Genomic DNA, 14,822 nt, shown 5'->3' on the forward strand with positions numbered 1-14,822 from the left:
ATTGAATCTTTCCTCCAAATGAGGACTCAATCAAATTTAGAAGTTAACATTTACAAGTTGGTAAGAAAATTAAGTTTCAAGGCTCATGGTATCTGCTCATGGAGAACAGAATCACTGTAGCTCCAGTTAAAAATACAGAAAAGAGTATAACTTCTGAAAATTTTTGTTTGTAAAAGGATTGGAATTCAGACCCAGCTCTGATCATTCTTAATGAATCTAATGCTTTGAACATCTCTGTGAATCCATGAAAAGGGAATTACAATAACACTTATATCAAAAGGATGGGTGGAGACTGTAAAGGTCTTTACAAAATATCAAATGCTATGTATTTTTTAATATGTTTTAAAAATAATTATTTTATTTTATTTTATTTTATTTTATTTTATTTTATTTTGTTTATTTTTATTTTAGAGAGAAATGGAAAGTGGGGAGGGAGGCAGAGAGAATTTCAAGCAGGCTCCATGCTCAGTGCGGAGTCCAACGTGAGGCTCGATCCCATGACCCTGGGATCATTACCCGAGCAAAAATCAAGAGTCCAATGCTCAACTGACTGAGCCACCCAGGTGCCCCTCAAATGGTATTTAAATATTTACTGCTGTCACTAACCTTTCTGGGTATGAAGAAAACCTAACTGCTAGGTAACAGAAAATCTACCATCTAGTAAATTAGAGAAAGAAAAGATTTAAATGTCAGCAAAGACCTAGTTAAGTTAAATCAACAGGTTAAATCAGAGAACAGGAGAGAAAACATGTGAGTTAGAAGTAGAAGAGTTGATGGGAGGAATGGACAGCATATTTACATGATGAAAACTATTACACTGAAGAAGAAAACATATATTTAACAAATTTAACTTAACCAACCAAACTCAGAATGATCTGCCCAATATATTCATTAAATTGACCAAACTACCTGAGTGTATTATTTCTAGGCCACTAGGCCTAGACATTTTTTTAGAAATTAAAAATTAAGTATAAATATATTTTTTACCTTTAAAGGGGAAGCTGTATATAGCCTGATGGTTAAGTCCTTGGGGAGCTGGTCACGGGGCCACTTTATATCCTGGTACTACCATTTACTAGCCATGACCTTAAACAACTCATTTAAGCCATTTGACCCTGTTTCCTGGTTTCTAAGATAGAAAGGAAAATAATATTTATCTCAGTAGGCTTTTTTTAAACATTAAATGAATTAACATTCATAAAGAGATTGAAACACCACCTGGCAAATAATAACTCAATAAGTGTTAGGCAATATAATAAATAGTAATAAAATATTTCTGCCCTTTAATATTAGCTACATGAAAGCCATTATGAGAAATAAATTACTTAGTAATATACTATAATGAAATATACAAACAAATGAATGAAAACATAAGTATAATTTACAGTCTCTCTGACATGTTTTTAAAGTGTAAACACCGAGGTGCAGAATAACATAAGCTATATTTCTCAGATGGGTATGGGAGGAACTGGGTGTAGGGCAAAGACTTTCCCCTGGATATTTTTTGTCCTATTTAACTTTTATTACTTTTTTATAAAAATGAAAATTATAAGAAAAGGACACTAGGTGAGATTTCCCAGTAAACATTACCCACTGATCACATATTTATTTCGGCTCCCTCCCAGAGCCCCCCTAAAATGACATGAAAATAAAAAGGTAAAACTCCATAAGATTCAGAAATTGAAGGTGCCTAAACAGGGAGTCTATTTAAAAAAAAAAAAAAAAAAAAAAAGTTGATCTCTGATCCCAATCCTCATTCACAGTCCTATCATTTTACTATTCCTACCCTATAGCACAGCAGAAGCTCAAAACTGATTATATGAAAATGCTAAACTAGACAAGGGCCCTATCTCTGGGCCACATGATCTACCTTTACTAGGTCAGGGAAATTCAGTGAAAGGCAGCACACTGAATACTCCCTGTCCTCTGTTTTGCAATCAGAATGTTGGCTAGTGGACCCAATAATATCCCATGCATCTCCCCCACATGCCTTGAGGCAGGAGATTACTCCTTAGGAGAGTATTTCAAAGGCAAATCCCTACTGAATAGCAACATTCGATTCCCCAACCAACAGGTGCACAAGTCCTGCATCTGCACACTAGGTACCCAATCAGCTACTAGTGCTTTGTCAAATGAAATCCTTGCTGCCATCACATCATGAACTACATAAGAGGACAAATTAAAAACCATGAAGAATCCAGACACTAATACTGAAAGGAAAGCATGTTATTTAAGGTTGCACTGGCTACATAACTAGTGGTGGAAAATTCCCTAAAAAAACAAAGGGTGATAACCAGTAATCTCCATCAACATTCTCAAAATTATTAAGCACATCCTATAGCCTGGGTTGGATTCCCGTCTTGGGTGCTACGTGTACTTGGGGATATAATACAAACATAAGCAGAAGAATAACAGAGTAAAATAGAAAGGTTACCCATTAATGAATAAAAGCATGGCAGAGACAGAAGGGACAGTGCCATTTCAGAAGATGGAATGATCTCTCAAATGTGAGAAGTTGGAGAAGGTTTTGAAGAAAAGGTGTAGAATTAGAACTGTTCCTTGAAGGATATGACTCTAACAGTAAGGAGACTGGTGTGCTGCTATGAACAAAGATATAGAATGAATGAACATGGCTGAAGAGGAGAAACCTGAAGGAGGTGTGGGGGGCATTTGAGAATGTCAGACCATCTGGAAAGGAGTGAAGTGTTGTATATAGGTCATAGGTGAGCACTGAAGGTAGAAAGGAATAAGCCTGGGTTTTATGATTAAGGCAGTGAAAACTTTTTTTGGCTGGGGCATAGCCATGTTTTAAAAATGTTTCCTTGGAGTTATATGTGATATGGATGAGAGGGAGGAAAACAGGGAGAGAGAGAGACCAAGGACAAGCCTAATGTGTTATCAAAATGTAAGATTATAAGTAACTACCCTAGGGCACTGACAGATGAAATTGGAAAGAAGGGACTAACAGGACAGGTAAAGAAATACGATACAAACATGTCTAGATGTGGAAAGAGTGAAGGACTACACAGAGAACACACAAACTAATATTTAAATTGAAGAATGAAAAACCACTTAGGATCAGTGCTTCCCTTAACAAATGTTAGGGCTCCCTTCTGTTTCTTTCCCAGTTAATTTTTATTAACCAAACTGTAAGGTACTTGAGGACAAAGATGCATCTTACTCATTTTGTATTCCTGGCCCTTCCCACAACAAAGACATCATAAGACTTCATTACATGTGTGTACAACTGAACCGAGAAATCTGTGGCTGAAAAAATATAGGCAAGACATCAAGTTTCTGAGTCAAATGTAACACATAATTATTTATTCTTCCAACAAATGGTATAAAATACTCCTATAAAATATTTTTGCGGATCAAAAAATTAGAAAAGCCTAACGAAAACACATGTAAATGAAATGGAATGGGATAAAACCGAAGTAGTAACTTTTTACTTTTTAAAGATGTAGATTTTAAAGAAGTATTTCTAGACTACATACTTCAAAATCTATACAGATCTGACAGACCTCAAAAAAATCAAGTGTATGCTATTCAATATGACCACAATTATATTGCAACCTAAAGATACACACAGCTGTAGTGCAGACCTACATCCACCTGGAATGCTATATGGTGAACTGTCTATAATCAATGATCATATTTAAATATGAAGTTCTAAGAGAAGGATGCTATATTGCTAACGGCTCAAGTTATCACCGTTTTTGTATCCAAAGAGATCTTTAAACTTCTACTTTATTCTCCCAGGAAGCACTGGTCAATTTTAGACAATTGCTATTTAACAACAAAAATTTTACAGGTGTTATTGGCTTAAAATATTCACAAATACCTGTTGACATGTGTCTCTGGTTTGTCAGAATCCCCTTACCTGGATGACAGGCAACAAATATCTGGTTGGCATTTGCTAACTATAGTACAGGGAACCCCTTTTATTTATATGACTTCTTTGTGAATTCTCAGTTGTTCAAATTGACCTTCAGTTAGAGGATTTGCAGGCGACTTCAGTATAGAAAGCGTTTGTTAAATATTATTTGGAAGTGTTCTACCCATCACTGATTTTGAACTTTTCTGATATTAGATATCTGACATATATCTGAAGGCAAATTAGAAAACTGAGTTTTATAGACCATCAGAATAATTCTATCAGCAACATAAAAGGCAGAAAACCAAAGTTAAACCTTTGAAGAAAGTGAAATGTTTGCAACATTTCTGTTTCTCCGATTTTGATTAAGAAAGAAAGAAAGAAAGAAAGAAAGAAAGAAAGAAAGAAAGAAAGAAAGAAAAAGGAAGGAAACTAATGGGGACTCTGGCAATGTCACCACCATTTTAAACAACAAGGAGAAGGGGTATTGAGTCTCCATCTGTGGAATCAAATGGTTACCAATCAGCAGTCTTAATTTCTAAAGAAAACATTTTAGAACATATTTCAAAGGTTTCTCGGGATATAAAAGAGTTAATTTTTAAATGATAAACATAATCCTTATAAGAAGTTATTTTCTAAAAACGTCAAATGTTTGCTTTTAAGGAGATTAAAAAAACAAAAACCAAAACAAAATCCAATCTTTAAACAGCCATTTCTTACCAACAACGTGATAACCTAAGAACTTATACACGAATACCAAAATGAAAAAATTTTAAAGAAGAAAGCATGGCAGTTCATGCATTTTTGAAAGTGGAATAGAAAGACTGGCCACACTGCCCAATATTTAAGTAGCCATGAAAGCAGAACTACTATATTATGATTTTAAATTTCAAAACAGACATTATGATTAAGTCCAAAGAAGAAAATGGAACACCATATAAATATTTGACACCTGCAACCTTTCTTTTAATTAAAAAAATTCTCAAAAGCATCAATAGTAATATCATTCTTTGTCAGCAAAAATGACATTCTTTTGCCACCTGTAGGTCTGTCTCCCTACAGTGAGATTTAAGAGCTGTGATCCACATGGTCAGGAACTGAAAGACTATCTGGGGTCTACCCCAACGGTTTGAGCAGTGCACACCCTTGTATCTTTCCCCAGGTTGTTCTAAGAGTGAAGAGAAGAAAGCACTATATTAGCTGAGGCTGAAAATTATCCAGCCTGCAAGTATTATCTCCAATCACCTTCATGTCCTGTAACTGTGTCACATCACCCTGTTTAATCTTCTCCATGGCCATTTTTATTTACTTACTCACCCTCCTCCCCCAACCAAGTTTATTTTTACTCATTAAAATAGAAGCTCCTGGAACCCTGTCTGCCTTGCTCACTACATTAACCCTCAAGACCTAGAACAGAATCTAGCACAGGGTACAGACTCAATAAATAGTTTTTGAACGAATGGATACTACTCAAGTCAATCAGATTGAGTCCAATAAAATATCAGGATTCAGTCTACTGTGGATCCCACCTACTGAGGGAACAGGGACAGAACTCACATCTCTGATATAGTCTTATCACTACCCAATGTACCCTCTCTTTTGCTGTCCATGTGATCTCTCAAGACAAATCTGATTACCTTAACTGCCCGCCCCCCAGAGATTACATCAGTTCACATACATTCCCATGGACCACAGAGTCTAAAAACGATCTAACTCCTGCCTACCTTGCCAACCAAACCCTGTCTATCTTATACTCCTGCACACAACCATCCCTAAAATATATTTCAGCAACACTGGATTCAGTCTCCTGAATATTCCATGATTGTTTTAAACTTAAGCCTTGCCCATCCATGTCTTTGTCTGCCAATTCCATCCTCAGTGAGTTAGTAAGCTAACTCAACACCTGAAGTCCCAGCTGACAAGTCTACCCCAGAACTTTGCCAAGTTCCAATAAAAAGGGGGAGGAAAGGAGCAAGAGAAATACAGAGGATATCATCATGCTTGAGGTAGAAATGGGACAGCTCTTAGGCACATTGTACAGGCTTAGAGAGATAATGAGGAACCATGGAGGACAAGCACAGAAAACAGCAGAAACAGCAAGAAAGGAGACCAGAAATGGATGATGTTAAACATCAAGAAGAAGGTACTATACACTACCTGAGAAACAAAGAGGATTGGAAGGGGGGATTTGGTTCCAGTGATTAATCCGATGGAAGCAGTAAAAACATTTTAATTCTCATTTTTATTATGGCACACAACTTGATTATGCTTGTTCTTCAAGATAGCAAAGAATGCTGCAGATATTTCAAAACAACTCACACTTCCAATAGCACTTGGTAACCAGGAATAAAGCTTATTTTCTGAAGAGAATTTATTTATATTTATTAGCAACATGACAACAGAGTGAAGAAACTTCCCGATTTCATTAACTTTTGGTTAGCAAAGGAAAAACAGATTTTAAAAGGCTTAAGTTGTAAGTGTTAACAGGATTAAATGAGTTGAGCTATATAAATGTAACTTAGGAAAGTCTCTGGCATATAGTAAGCATCACTGTAAGTGTTAGCTATCATCACTGCTATTCTCGCTGCTAGGTTCCAGATTTCTGAAGCATCACCAACACAAAGGACAATATATGAAACCAGGCCAATTCCAGTAGTACGTAATAAGCAAAGCAAGGACAAATATTTTAAATATGTAGATAAAAAGTATAGGTGGCCAAATTTAGCAGCATCAAAATGCCAAGACTGAACATGTTCATGCATTTTTTCCTAAAGGATTTTAAAGGCTAAATATGGAGAACAGAATAAGCATTTACATACTTGTTGAATGAATATATGAATACCTTACTATATATCTGTACTATTAAAAATGTATGTACCTATTCCACTTTTAATAAAATATAAGGCAATAAGACTAAATATCAATATTAATATTGATATTACTTTTAGTGGAACAGAAAGAAAATTATTAGATTCAAATTTTCAAATATCAATTATAGGTATTAAATTTATACATAAAGTGTAAAGTGAATAATGACATCAAAATAGAGAGTTTTACATCAAACAAGAGACACTATTAAAATGTCTTTTGTTGAAGAAATATTACAGTTCTAGTAAGCAGTACTTTTGTATGATATAAAATCCACTTTATCTCAAAATAAGTTCTAAGAAAAAAGTATCAATTTCCAGCATAAAATCTGGAACTCAAGCTGACTTTGAGATGAGATAAAAACTAAATTATTAACATACACAGTAATAGATTAGAATATATATATATTATATATTTAGAATATTAAAAAAATCTAAATATATATTCTTTATGGATTCTGCAAAGTATCCCAAAATGCTTTAAGAATACAAACAAATATCAATTCACTGAGACTACAATTAAGCACTTAGTCACTGAATTCCACTAAAAAATACTGGATAACTAGTTAGCATGTAGTCAAATTACAGTTGGGAGCACACACCACATGTACTTTTAAACATCATTTTAGATATGTTTTCTATTACAAAATTTCTTAGACTAGTCTAAGAGAAAAGTTTATGTAGTTCCCTTATTTAAAGCAAATCCATTTAAAATGGCCCTTCTGTTGTAAAAGGCTATAAATCAGACTACATATTTCTACTCCAGTATCGTAAGAAACAATAAAAGGTTGAGCAAGTCATACAGAGTAAATCATTATAGCATCATCATCATTATCAATAAGCCACTCATGAAATCTGGTCTGGTCTTCTATGATATACTTCACAGAAAGAGAAATATATACAATCCTTTCTCTTATACAACGGACTGACTTAAGATTCTAAACAGATATAAATTATTTTCAGGGCTATTTCATTGTTGGAAATAAACAGTATGCTTACTTGTACAGCATGACAATTGAGATGAAAGGTTGGTGTTCACATTTTGTTCAGATATTTAACTTGAGAAACATGTATGAATAAAAAGTCCATTAAATCAGCTTCATTTTCTTTGACAGAATAACCACCCCCACCATCACCACTATACTTGTTCTCATTCCAACTATACCAAAAAACAAAACAAAACAAAACAAAACAAAACAAAACACCTGGACTAAAATGATGATTAAACTTTTAAGTAGAACGCCATAACCTTTAGGTAGAATTCCTTATGTAATATTTATGCTGGACTTCAGGTACCACAATTAAATGGAGCCATTTATTTCTTGATCTTTCAACAGATCACTCAATTTGAATGCTAACTTAGATAAATGTAACAACTGGTCTAAGACCATCAGTTTAAAAACTTTTTTTCAAAAATCTCTCACCTACAGAAAACAGTGATTAATTAGGATGCTTAAGGGTAGAATATCTTGGCTATCAGAAATGTTACGCTTAAGTCAGGTTAATTGGATTCACTTTGTAAGTACTATATCCCCAAACAGACTCTCTGATGGATCATTACTCTGAGGATGATTTACTCTGAATTGTACTTGATGCAAAAATTCTGGAAATATGGGAGATTCACACTGAATCTCCTGGATAACGGTCCCAGAATATTCCTCAGAATTAATTATCATTTGCTTAATTCTCCAAAAAGAGGTAAATATTAGAGGCTGGTTAGCTAGGCTCCAAAAAAAACCCAGTGCTTTATTCTAACCGGAGAGCAATAGTTAATTCCTTTCCACATTAAATTCTCAGAACCGTGACTGCATTCACACATCACGTATATGGGCAAAATTATTTTTTTAAACCAGGTAACCAAAACCTCCTAAATAGGAGAGGTTTTTTGCAAATGAATGGCTTAATGATCAGAGGTTAGGGGGAAGTGTTTACAACAGTTTTTTAGTCCACAATCAGGCTTTGAGATTTAATGCAATAACTGTCAATCTAAAACTCATTCGAAATTATTCTTCGCAGTCATATTAAAGACAAAGCCTGGCTCAAATATAAATGAAGTATAAAAGAAACAAAAGGCTGCCATATAAAGCACTTTAAATATTAGCTGTAAAGGCATATCATATATAAAATGTGAGAAGTTTAAAAGTCTAAAATTCTGCATTTGACCCATAATACAAATGTTCTCTAAATCATGAGATTCTATATTTAATATGTCTAACATAACAGTAACTATCATTTATTTAGTATATACTATGTGACAAAAATGGCGCCGACCCAATTATGTACACATAATCTCATTTAATCCTGACAACACTTCTGCAAAGTAAATATTATCATCTGTTTAACAGAAAGAGGAAATGACATTCAATTTGTAATTACAAGTAAAAAGAAGAACCAGAGTGGGGATTCACAAAGTTCAGACTTCTAAACCTATGAATTTTCCGTGATTACCACATCACCCAGCTCAATAAAACTAGATAGAGTCGATCCTCATTACTATTTGCAGGTTCCACATTTTCAAGTTTGCCTACTCACTAACATTTATCTGTAACCCCCAATTATTTTTTTAAGATATTATTTTTAATCTCTCACCTAACGTGGGGCTCAAACTTACAACCCTGAGATGGAGAGTCGCATGCCCCTCGGAATGATCCCACTCCCAAATCAATTCTTGTACCACTCACATGGACATTCAGGGGCAGTGAAAAATCTGTCACCTGGCACACATGTGCTTTCCCCACCGAGGTCACGTAAGACGACAGTGTGCATTCCTATTTCAGCTCTAATACTGTAAACAAGCGTCCTTTCTGTGGCTTATTTAGTGCCACGTGTTTCACAGTTTTGTGCTTTTTGTTGGAAATTCACGGTTTGCAATGAACCCCACACATATTGAAGTGCTGACTAGGGTTTCTAAGCACAAGAAGGCCATGCTGGGCCTTAAGGGGAAATACGTGTGGTAGATAGGCTTTGTGCAGGTATAGGTTAGAGTGCTGCTGGTCGGAGTTCAATATTAATGAGTCAACAATATATATTAAGGTGTTATTAGACAGAAAGATACATAAAACAAGGTTATGTACTGATCAACTGATAAAAATGTCATGACTGGAGGCTCAAAGGAACTTAACCTGGTATTTCCCTTAGGAGCAATGGTTCAGTATTTGCTAATCAGCGTTCAGGGCAACTTTAGAACATAATTATGGTGAATAATTAAAAGTGCAACTGAAAACTTTCCATTAATATTTCAGTAAAAGATTCTTCTGTCATGTCCTTCAAAGATCATCATTATAGCTGTACAATCATTACTCATCTGCATAAGAGAAAGAAACCTTTTGTTGCCATTCTGTTTAATGGGTTGCAGCTACGTGTTTGACTTTGCTCAGAAAACTGACCTCTTACAACCAATCTGGCTTTGCAGTGTGAAAGTCTAAGGAATTAAATTTCAGTGTGAAAGTCTAAGGAATTAAATTTCATTTCTTATTACTGGATGTCATTGGTACTGTTTAAATATGACTGCTTTGTGAGATTATGATTTTTAAAATGTGATGGTTACATACAATACGGACAGTATGAGCAGCAACAACAACACTTAGCAGAGGGATTTAAAAATATCAGCACAAATTGGAACTCTTACCTTTCTTGCCCAAGTCAGATATTTTATTGAAAAAAAAAAATTACAGTACTTAAAAATCCAAACAAGGACAATTCAGGATTGAAAGAAAGAAAACCTGAAGGAGCCCATTGTCTTCAGTAAAATTTGAATACAAAAAAATGTAGACCAGGAAAACAGTTTATGGCCTAATGCACTAGGTTCCATGATAAACACACATATATAGTATATCTCCATCAAGTGAAACTTAATCACCTTTTTACAATTTAGAGAGGGAAGGCAGCTTTTACTATGGTTAAGCCATGTATCATCAATACCATGAAGCTAACCTATCAGATGTAATAGCTTCTATAAAATACCACAGTGAGATTGCAATAAGCCTAGAAAATGGGCTACAAATCCCAGCTATGCTCAAGCAAGCAGTGAACCAAAAATAAAAATAGGTAAAACTGAACCAAGAACTAGATAGCATTCATCTAGATTCATGATTGGTAAGGCAAAGTTCATAGGCCAAGGTTTTAAAGTGACTTATTCAGATCTAAAAGACAGTCATTATACAAAATAAAATAAAAGCATTTACGTAATTCAGAAAAGAAATCATGACTTTTTACTCCAAAGGACACAGCACAAGGAAGCTTACTTACAATGACCAAATACCACATTATTGTACCTCTAAAATATCACTTTAAATATGCAAAGGTAAAGATACTCAAAGTTGCACTTTATCATATTTAATCTCCCCAGTTTAGACAAGCAATCTAAAAGATGTCACACATTCCTGCTTAATACATTTTCCGGAATCTTTCAGATTATAATACTTTCAGGTAAAAGAAATGTCAACTTTAAGTTTCTTTTCCAATCATCATATTTAAGTTAGCCATGAAATGCTGAATTAACAATTAATCCATACAATAATATAAAAATACATGTATTAAATCACAGTTTTAATCAATTGGAACTTAATAAAAATATTAAACATTTTAATGTATCATTTTGAAGAATTCAAATGGCCTGAACGTTGTATAGTGTCTAAATTATACCATCAATAGAAATGTTACATTTTTCCCTCTGCTTGCGAAAACGAGCTCATGCAAGTATTTGACACTCACGCTGACACAGAAGATCTGCCATTCTAAAGGTGCGCACGCAGCTCTCACTTTAAACATGACAACATGATTCGGAGGCATACAGTATTAGCTGAAACACCAGCTTTCACATGATTTCCATAAGCTCTGAGCCAAAACGATAATTTTGAGTGGTTTCAGGTATTAGACAAAGCAGATATTTTAAAAAAGTAATAGTCAATGAATGAACTAGCACAGGCTAGTTATCACTGTAGTTAGCTTAAAACTAGGATGATTTTTTTTGTGGTACAATGAACACTATACTGTAAAATACAATGGGTTTGCAATACAGAGCAGATTATCCAAGTAGAAAGCAAACTGAACAAAACAGAAATTCTAGTAAAGGTGATCAACCTTACCTACTACTCATCTTAGCCCTTGTTAAAATACCCTGAGTAAAATGCAAATATTTTAAATAATGCTGGTTATATAAGACTTCTCTAAAAATGAACCATAAATGTCAATGCATCATGTTTATTTACAACAGTCAGAGATGTAAGAATTCGTTTTTAACCAGTCACAATAGAAACATTAAGGAATACTTATGTGAGATCTGGAAGTTTTCAATTTTCTAGCTTTTGTTAGCATTTTGGCAAAGCAAGTAATACATAAATGGATTCAATGTAAAAAAAAAATCATAAAAGAGAAAAATATATAAAATTTACAGTAGTTTCAACCCACCCTGGGCCAACCTACATCCCTAGAAAGCCTCCCCAAGCAGGTTCACTTCTGACTAAAGGAAGAATACCAGTCCTCCAGCAAAAACAGCCCCATCTTTTCATCAAAGAGGCTCTCACTTCAATGATACTCCTCCAGGGGAAGAGGACAGGAGCCAGGTTCCCTCGAATGTCATTCCCCAGATGTTCAAAACGTAACTAATTTATTAGCATTAGAAGATTTGGTTTATAGGGGAATCTCACTGGTCCAGTTTGTAGCCTACAAAAAAATGGATTATTTTTAAGTATAACATTAGAAAATGCATAAAGGATGAGGATGTGGCTTTTTATTCCATAGAAATGGATACATATCCAAACATGACAACTAAACAGAAAAGCATGCCTACCATTGAAGTTGTGGTCCCTCCTGATTTTTTAATGTTCTTGGAAGGCAGTCCATGAAGGCGACTGAGTCTAGCTTGGAAACCTGGAAAATCAAAGCACTCAATTTAGAAGATCCTACGATCATTATTCCCATCAATACAGAATTCAGAATAAGTTGGAAGCGGGAAACGTCTTCAACAGTAGTGGGGGAAATGCAAAACACACTTAAAAGATCTGAAGCAATGCCTAGTAGAGTTCTAATGAGGTTAGCAAACAACTACTGATTATTTGAGAACTAGGGCATTATTCAGGGCTTTTCTTTCCTCCTAATTCACCTTTCTAGTATTTCAACATTTTCACAATGGTCCTAGCAAGAAAGCAAGTCAACCTTTCTAATAATTCAAATGCATGATAAATGTAGTAGCTGAACTACTATTCGACATGTTCCTTTACAGCATCTTGTGCTAGACTCTTTCATCTCCCTTTTAGCCTAATCTCTTTTAATGAGTGTGGGTGGGTGTGTGTGTGTGTGTGTGTGTGTGTGTGTGTGTGTGTATGTATACATATATGTATATATATATACATATATATATATATAGGTAAAAGCCCACAATATCTAGCAGTCAGGAAGCACCACTGACCTCTTCTTCCCGGATGTGACATAAGAGGGAAAGAACCAGTTAAGATACTTTCAAAGACAGGATCTGGTAAATTTTTGTCTAGCTCGGTAGGATCTTCCTTTTCCCACCAGGGCACGACCCCAGTGATGCCACATGCTCCACCTGATTCCTTCTCATAAAACCAGTCACTCTGCTCATCGTCACCTGTGCAAAAACAAGAAATCCCCCAAAGCTTCAGTTTTATTATCCAAATACACAGGGTTATCAGATTTAGGTTTCTAAAAAATACAAGACAGAAATTATATCTGAATTTCAGAGAAATGATTTTTAATATAAAGTACTTGCATAAAATTTTAGTATGTCTAAATACTGCATGGAACATACTTATACTAAAAAATTATTTGTGATCTATCTAAAAATCAAATATAACTGAGGATCCTGTATTTTATCTAGCAATCATATACACGATCTATACACAAAACTTTTGATTCTACACCACAGCTATAGTGTTTTTTAACACTATAACAAGAACTTCCATCAACAAAAACATAAGCTGCTATGTTCTGGAACCAATTTAAATATGTGAAAAACAATAATACTGGTTAATTCTATGGCAAAAACTGTACAGAAATCCATTTAAGTTACTACCCTTTCCAAATTAAAGAAAAACAAGCCTTAATCTCCTGCCGGGAATTAAAAGTATAAAACTGTAGAACCCGTTCTCTGCAGCTGATAATGGTATATAATTAGCTTAATTTCATGATTTGTATGGAGTGTAAAAGGGGAAACAATCATGAACAGATGTGACTAAATGAAATTAATCTGATTAAGTTCATTAAGAAATAGTTGTGAAAAAGTTGATTTTAAATGAAAAGTGACAGTACCACAGCATTGAGGAAGAAAGTGTGCTGGATTACTATAAGCAAGGTATTTTTAAAACAGAACACTATCCACACTAAGTTTGACTTTTGGGAGCATCCATGAGTGTAAGTAACCATGGAGAAATGATTCATTTAAAATTCAGTTCAAAATGTACCCTTGAGGTGAATCAACAGTATTTTGTTTTTAAAACAGGAATAATAGACATGTAAGTAGAAAGAACTACAGACGGCAGATGGCTTTTAAAAGTATGTGACAAACAGCATTTTGAATATGATCCCAGATTCATTCAAGTCTTCGTGTTTCTTAGAAAAACTGCTAATTCTGGTTTTTAAGAGGGTCATCACAAATGCCATAAAGTTTTTTCCTTTACAGAAAGAGATTTCTGATTTCCAAAATCTCTTACTACAAATATTTTTAAAAGCAAACTAGAAAAAAACCAAAGCTTCAACTGAAAATGACTCTATGGAAAAACAGCCATACTTCAAATTATGAGGGCGTGAAAATTTTAAAGCATTTGGAAAGCCAAAGCCACCAGTTTATTTCAACAGCGAATTTAATAAAAATTAACTTAAAAAAAGCCACATTTCAAAGCGCATAAATATTAGTACTTTTACTGAGAACTATAAATTAAAATTTCCCAGAGCAGGTATAAATACAAGAAAAAAAAAGGGAGTCACTTGAAACTGATTACCCAAGATCTTAATTTCAATTGAGACAACATTATAATAGAAAAATGAGGTTATTTTATTTTGATGTGATGTACAACTTTGTTCTATTTAATAGGGAAATCCAGTAGCTAAAGATGAAG

The 14,822-nt window shown here is 34.3% G+C and overlaps 1 protein-coding gene across 1 annotated transcript in view; it reads right to left on the bottom strand.

The window, feature by feature from the left end:
* The window catches only part of GPATCH2 (G-patch domain containing 2), a 175,027-nt gene that overhangs the window by 141,626 nt on the left and 18,579 nt on the right, over positions 1-14,822 (bottom strand). The window contains exons 4-5 of the mRNA XM_030302053.1: positions 13,154-13,336; positions 12,536-12,615 (exon numbers count right to left, since the gene is read on the bottom strand). Coding sequence (XP_030157913.1) covers positions 12,536-12,615; positions 13,154-13,336 — 263 coding nt within the window. The remainder of the gene's footprint in view (positions 1-12,535; positions 12,616-13,153; positions 13,337-14,822) is intronic.

The sequence above is a fragment of the Lynx canadensis genome, chromosome F1 (genome assembly GCF_007474595.2).
Source record: "Lynx canadensis isolate LIC74 chromosome F1, mLynCan4.pri.v2, whole genome shotgun sequence".
Taxonomy (NCBI): Eukaryota; Metazoa; Chordata; class Mammalia; order Carnivora; family Felidae; genus Lynx; species Lynx canadensis.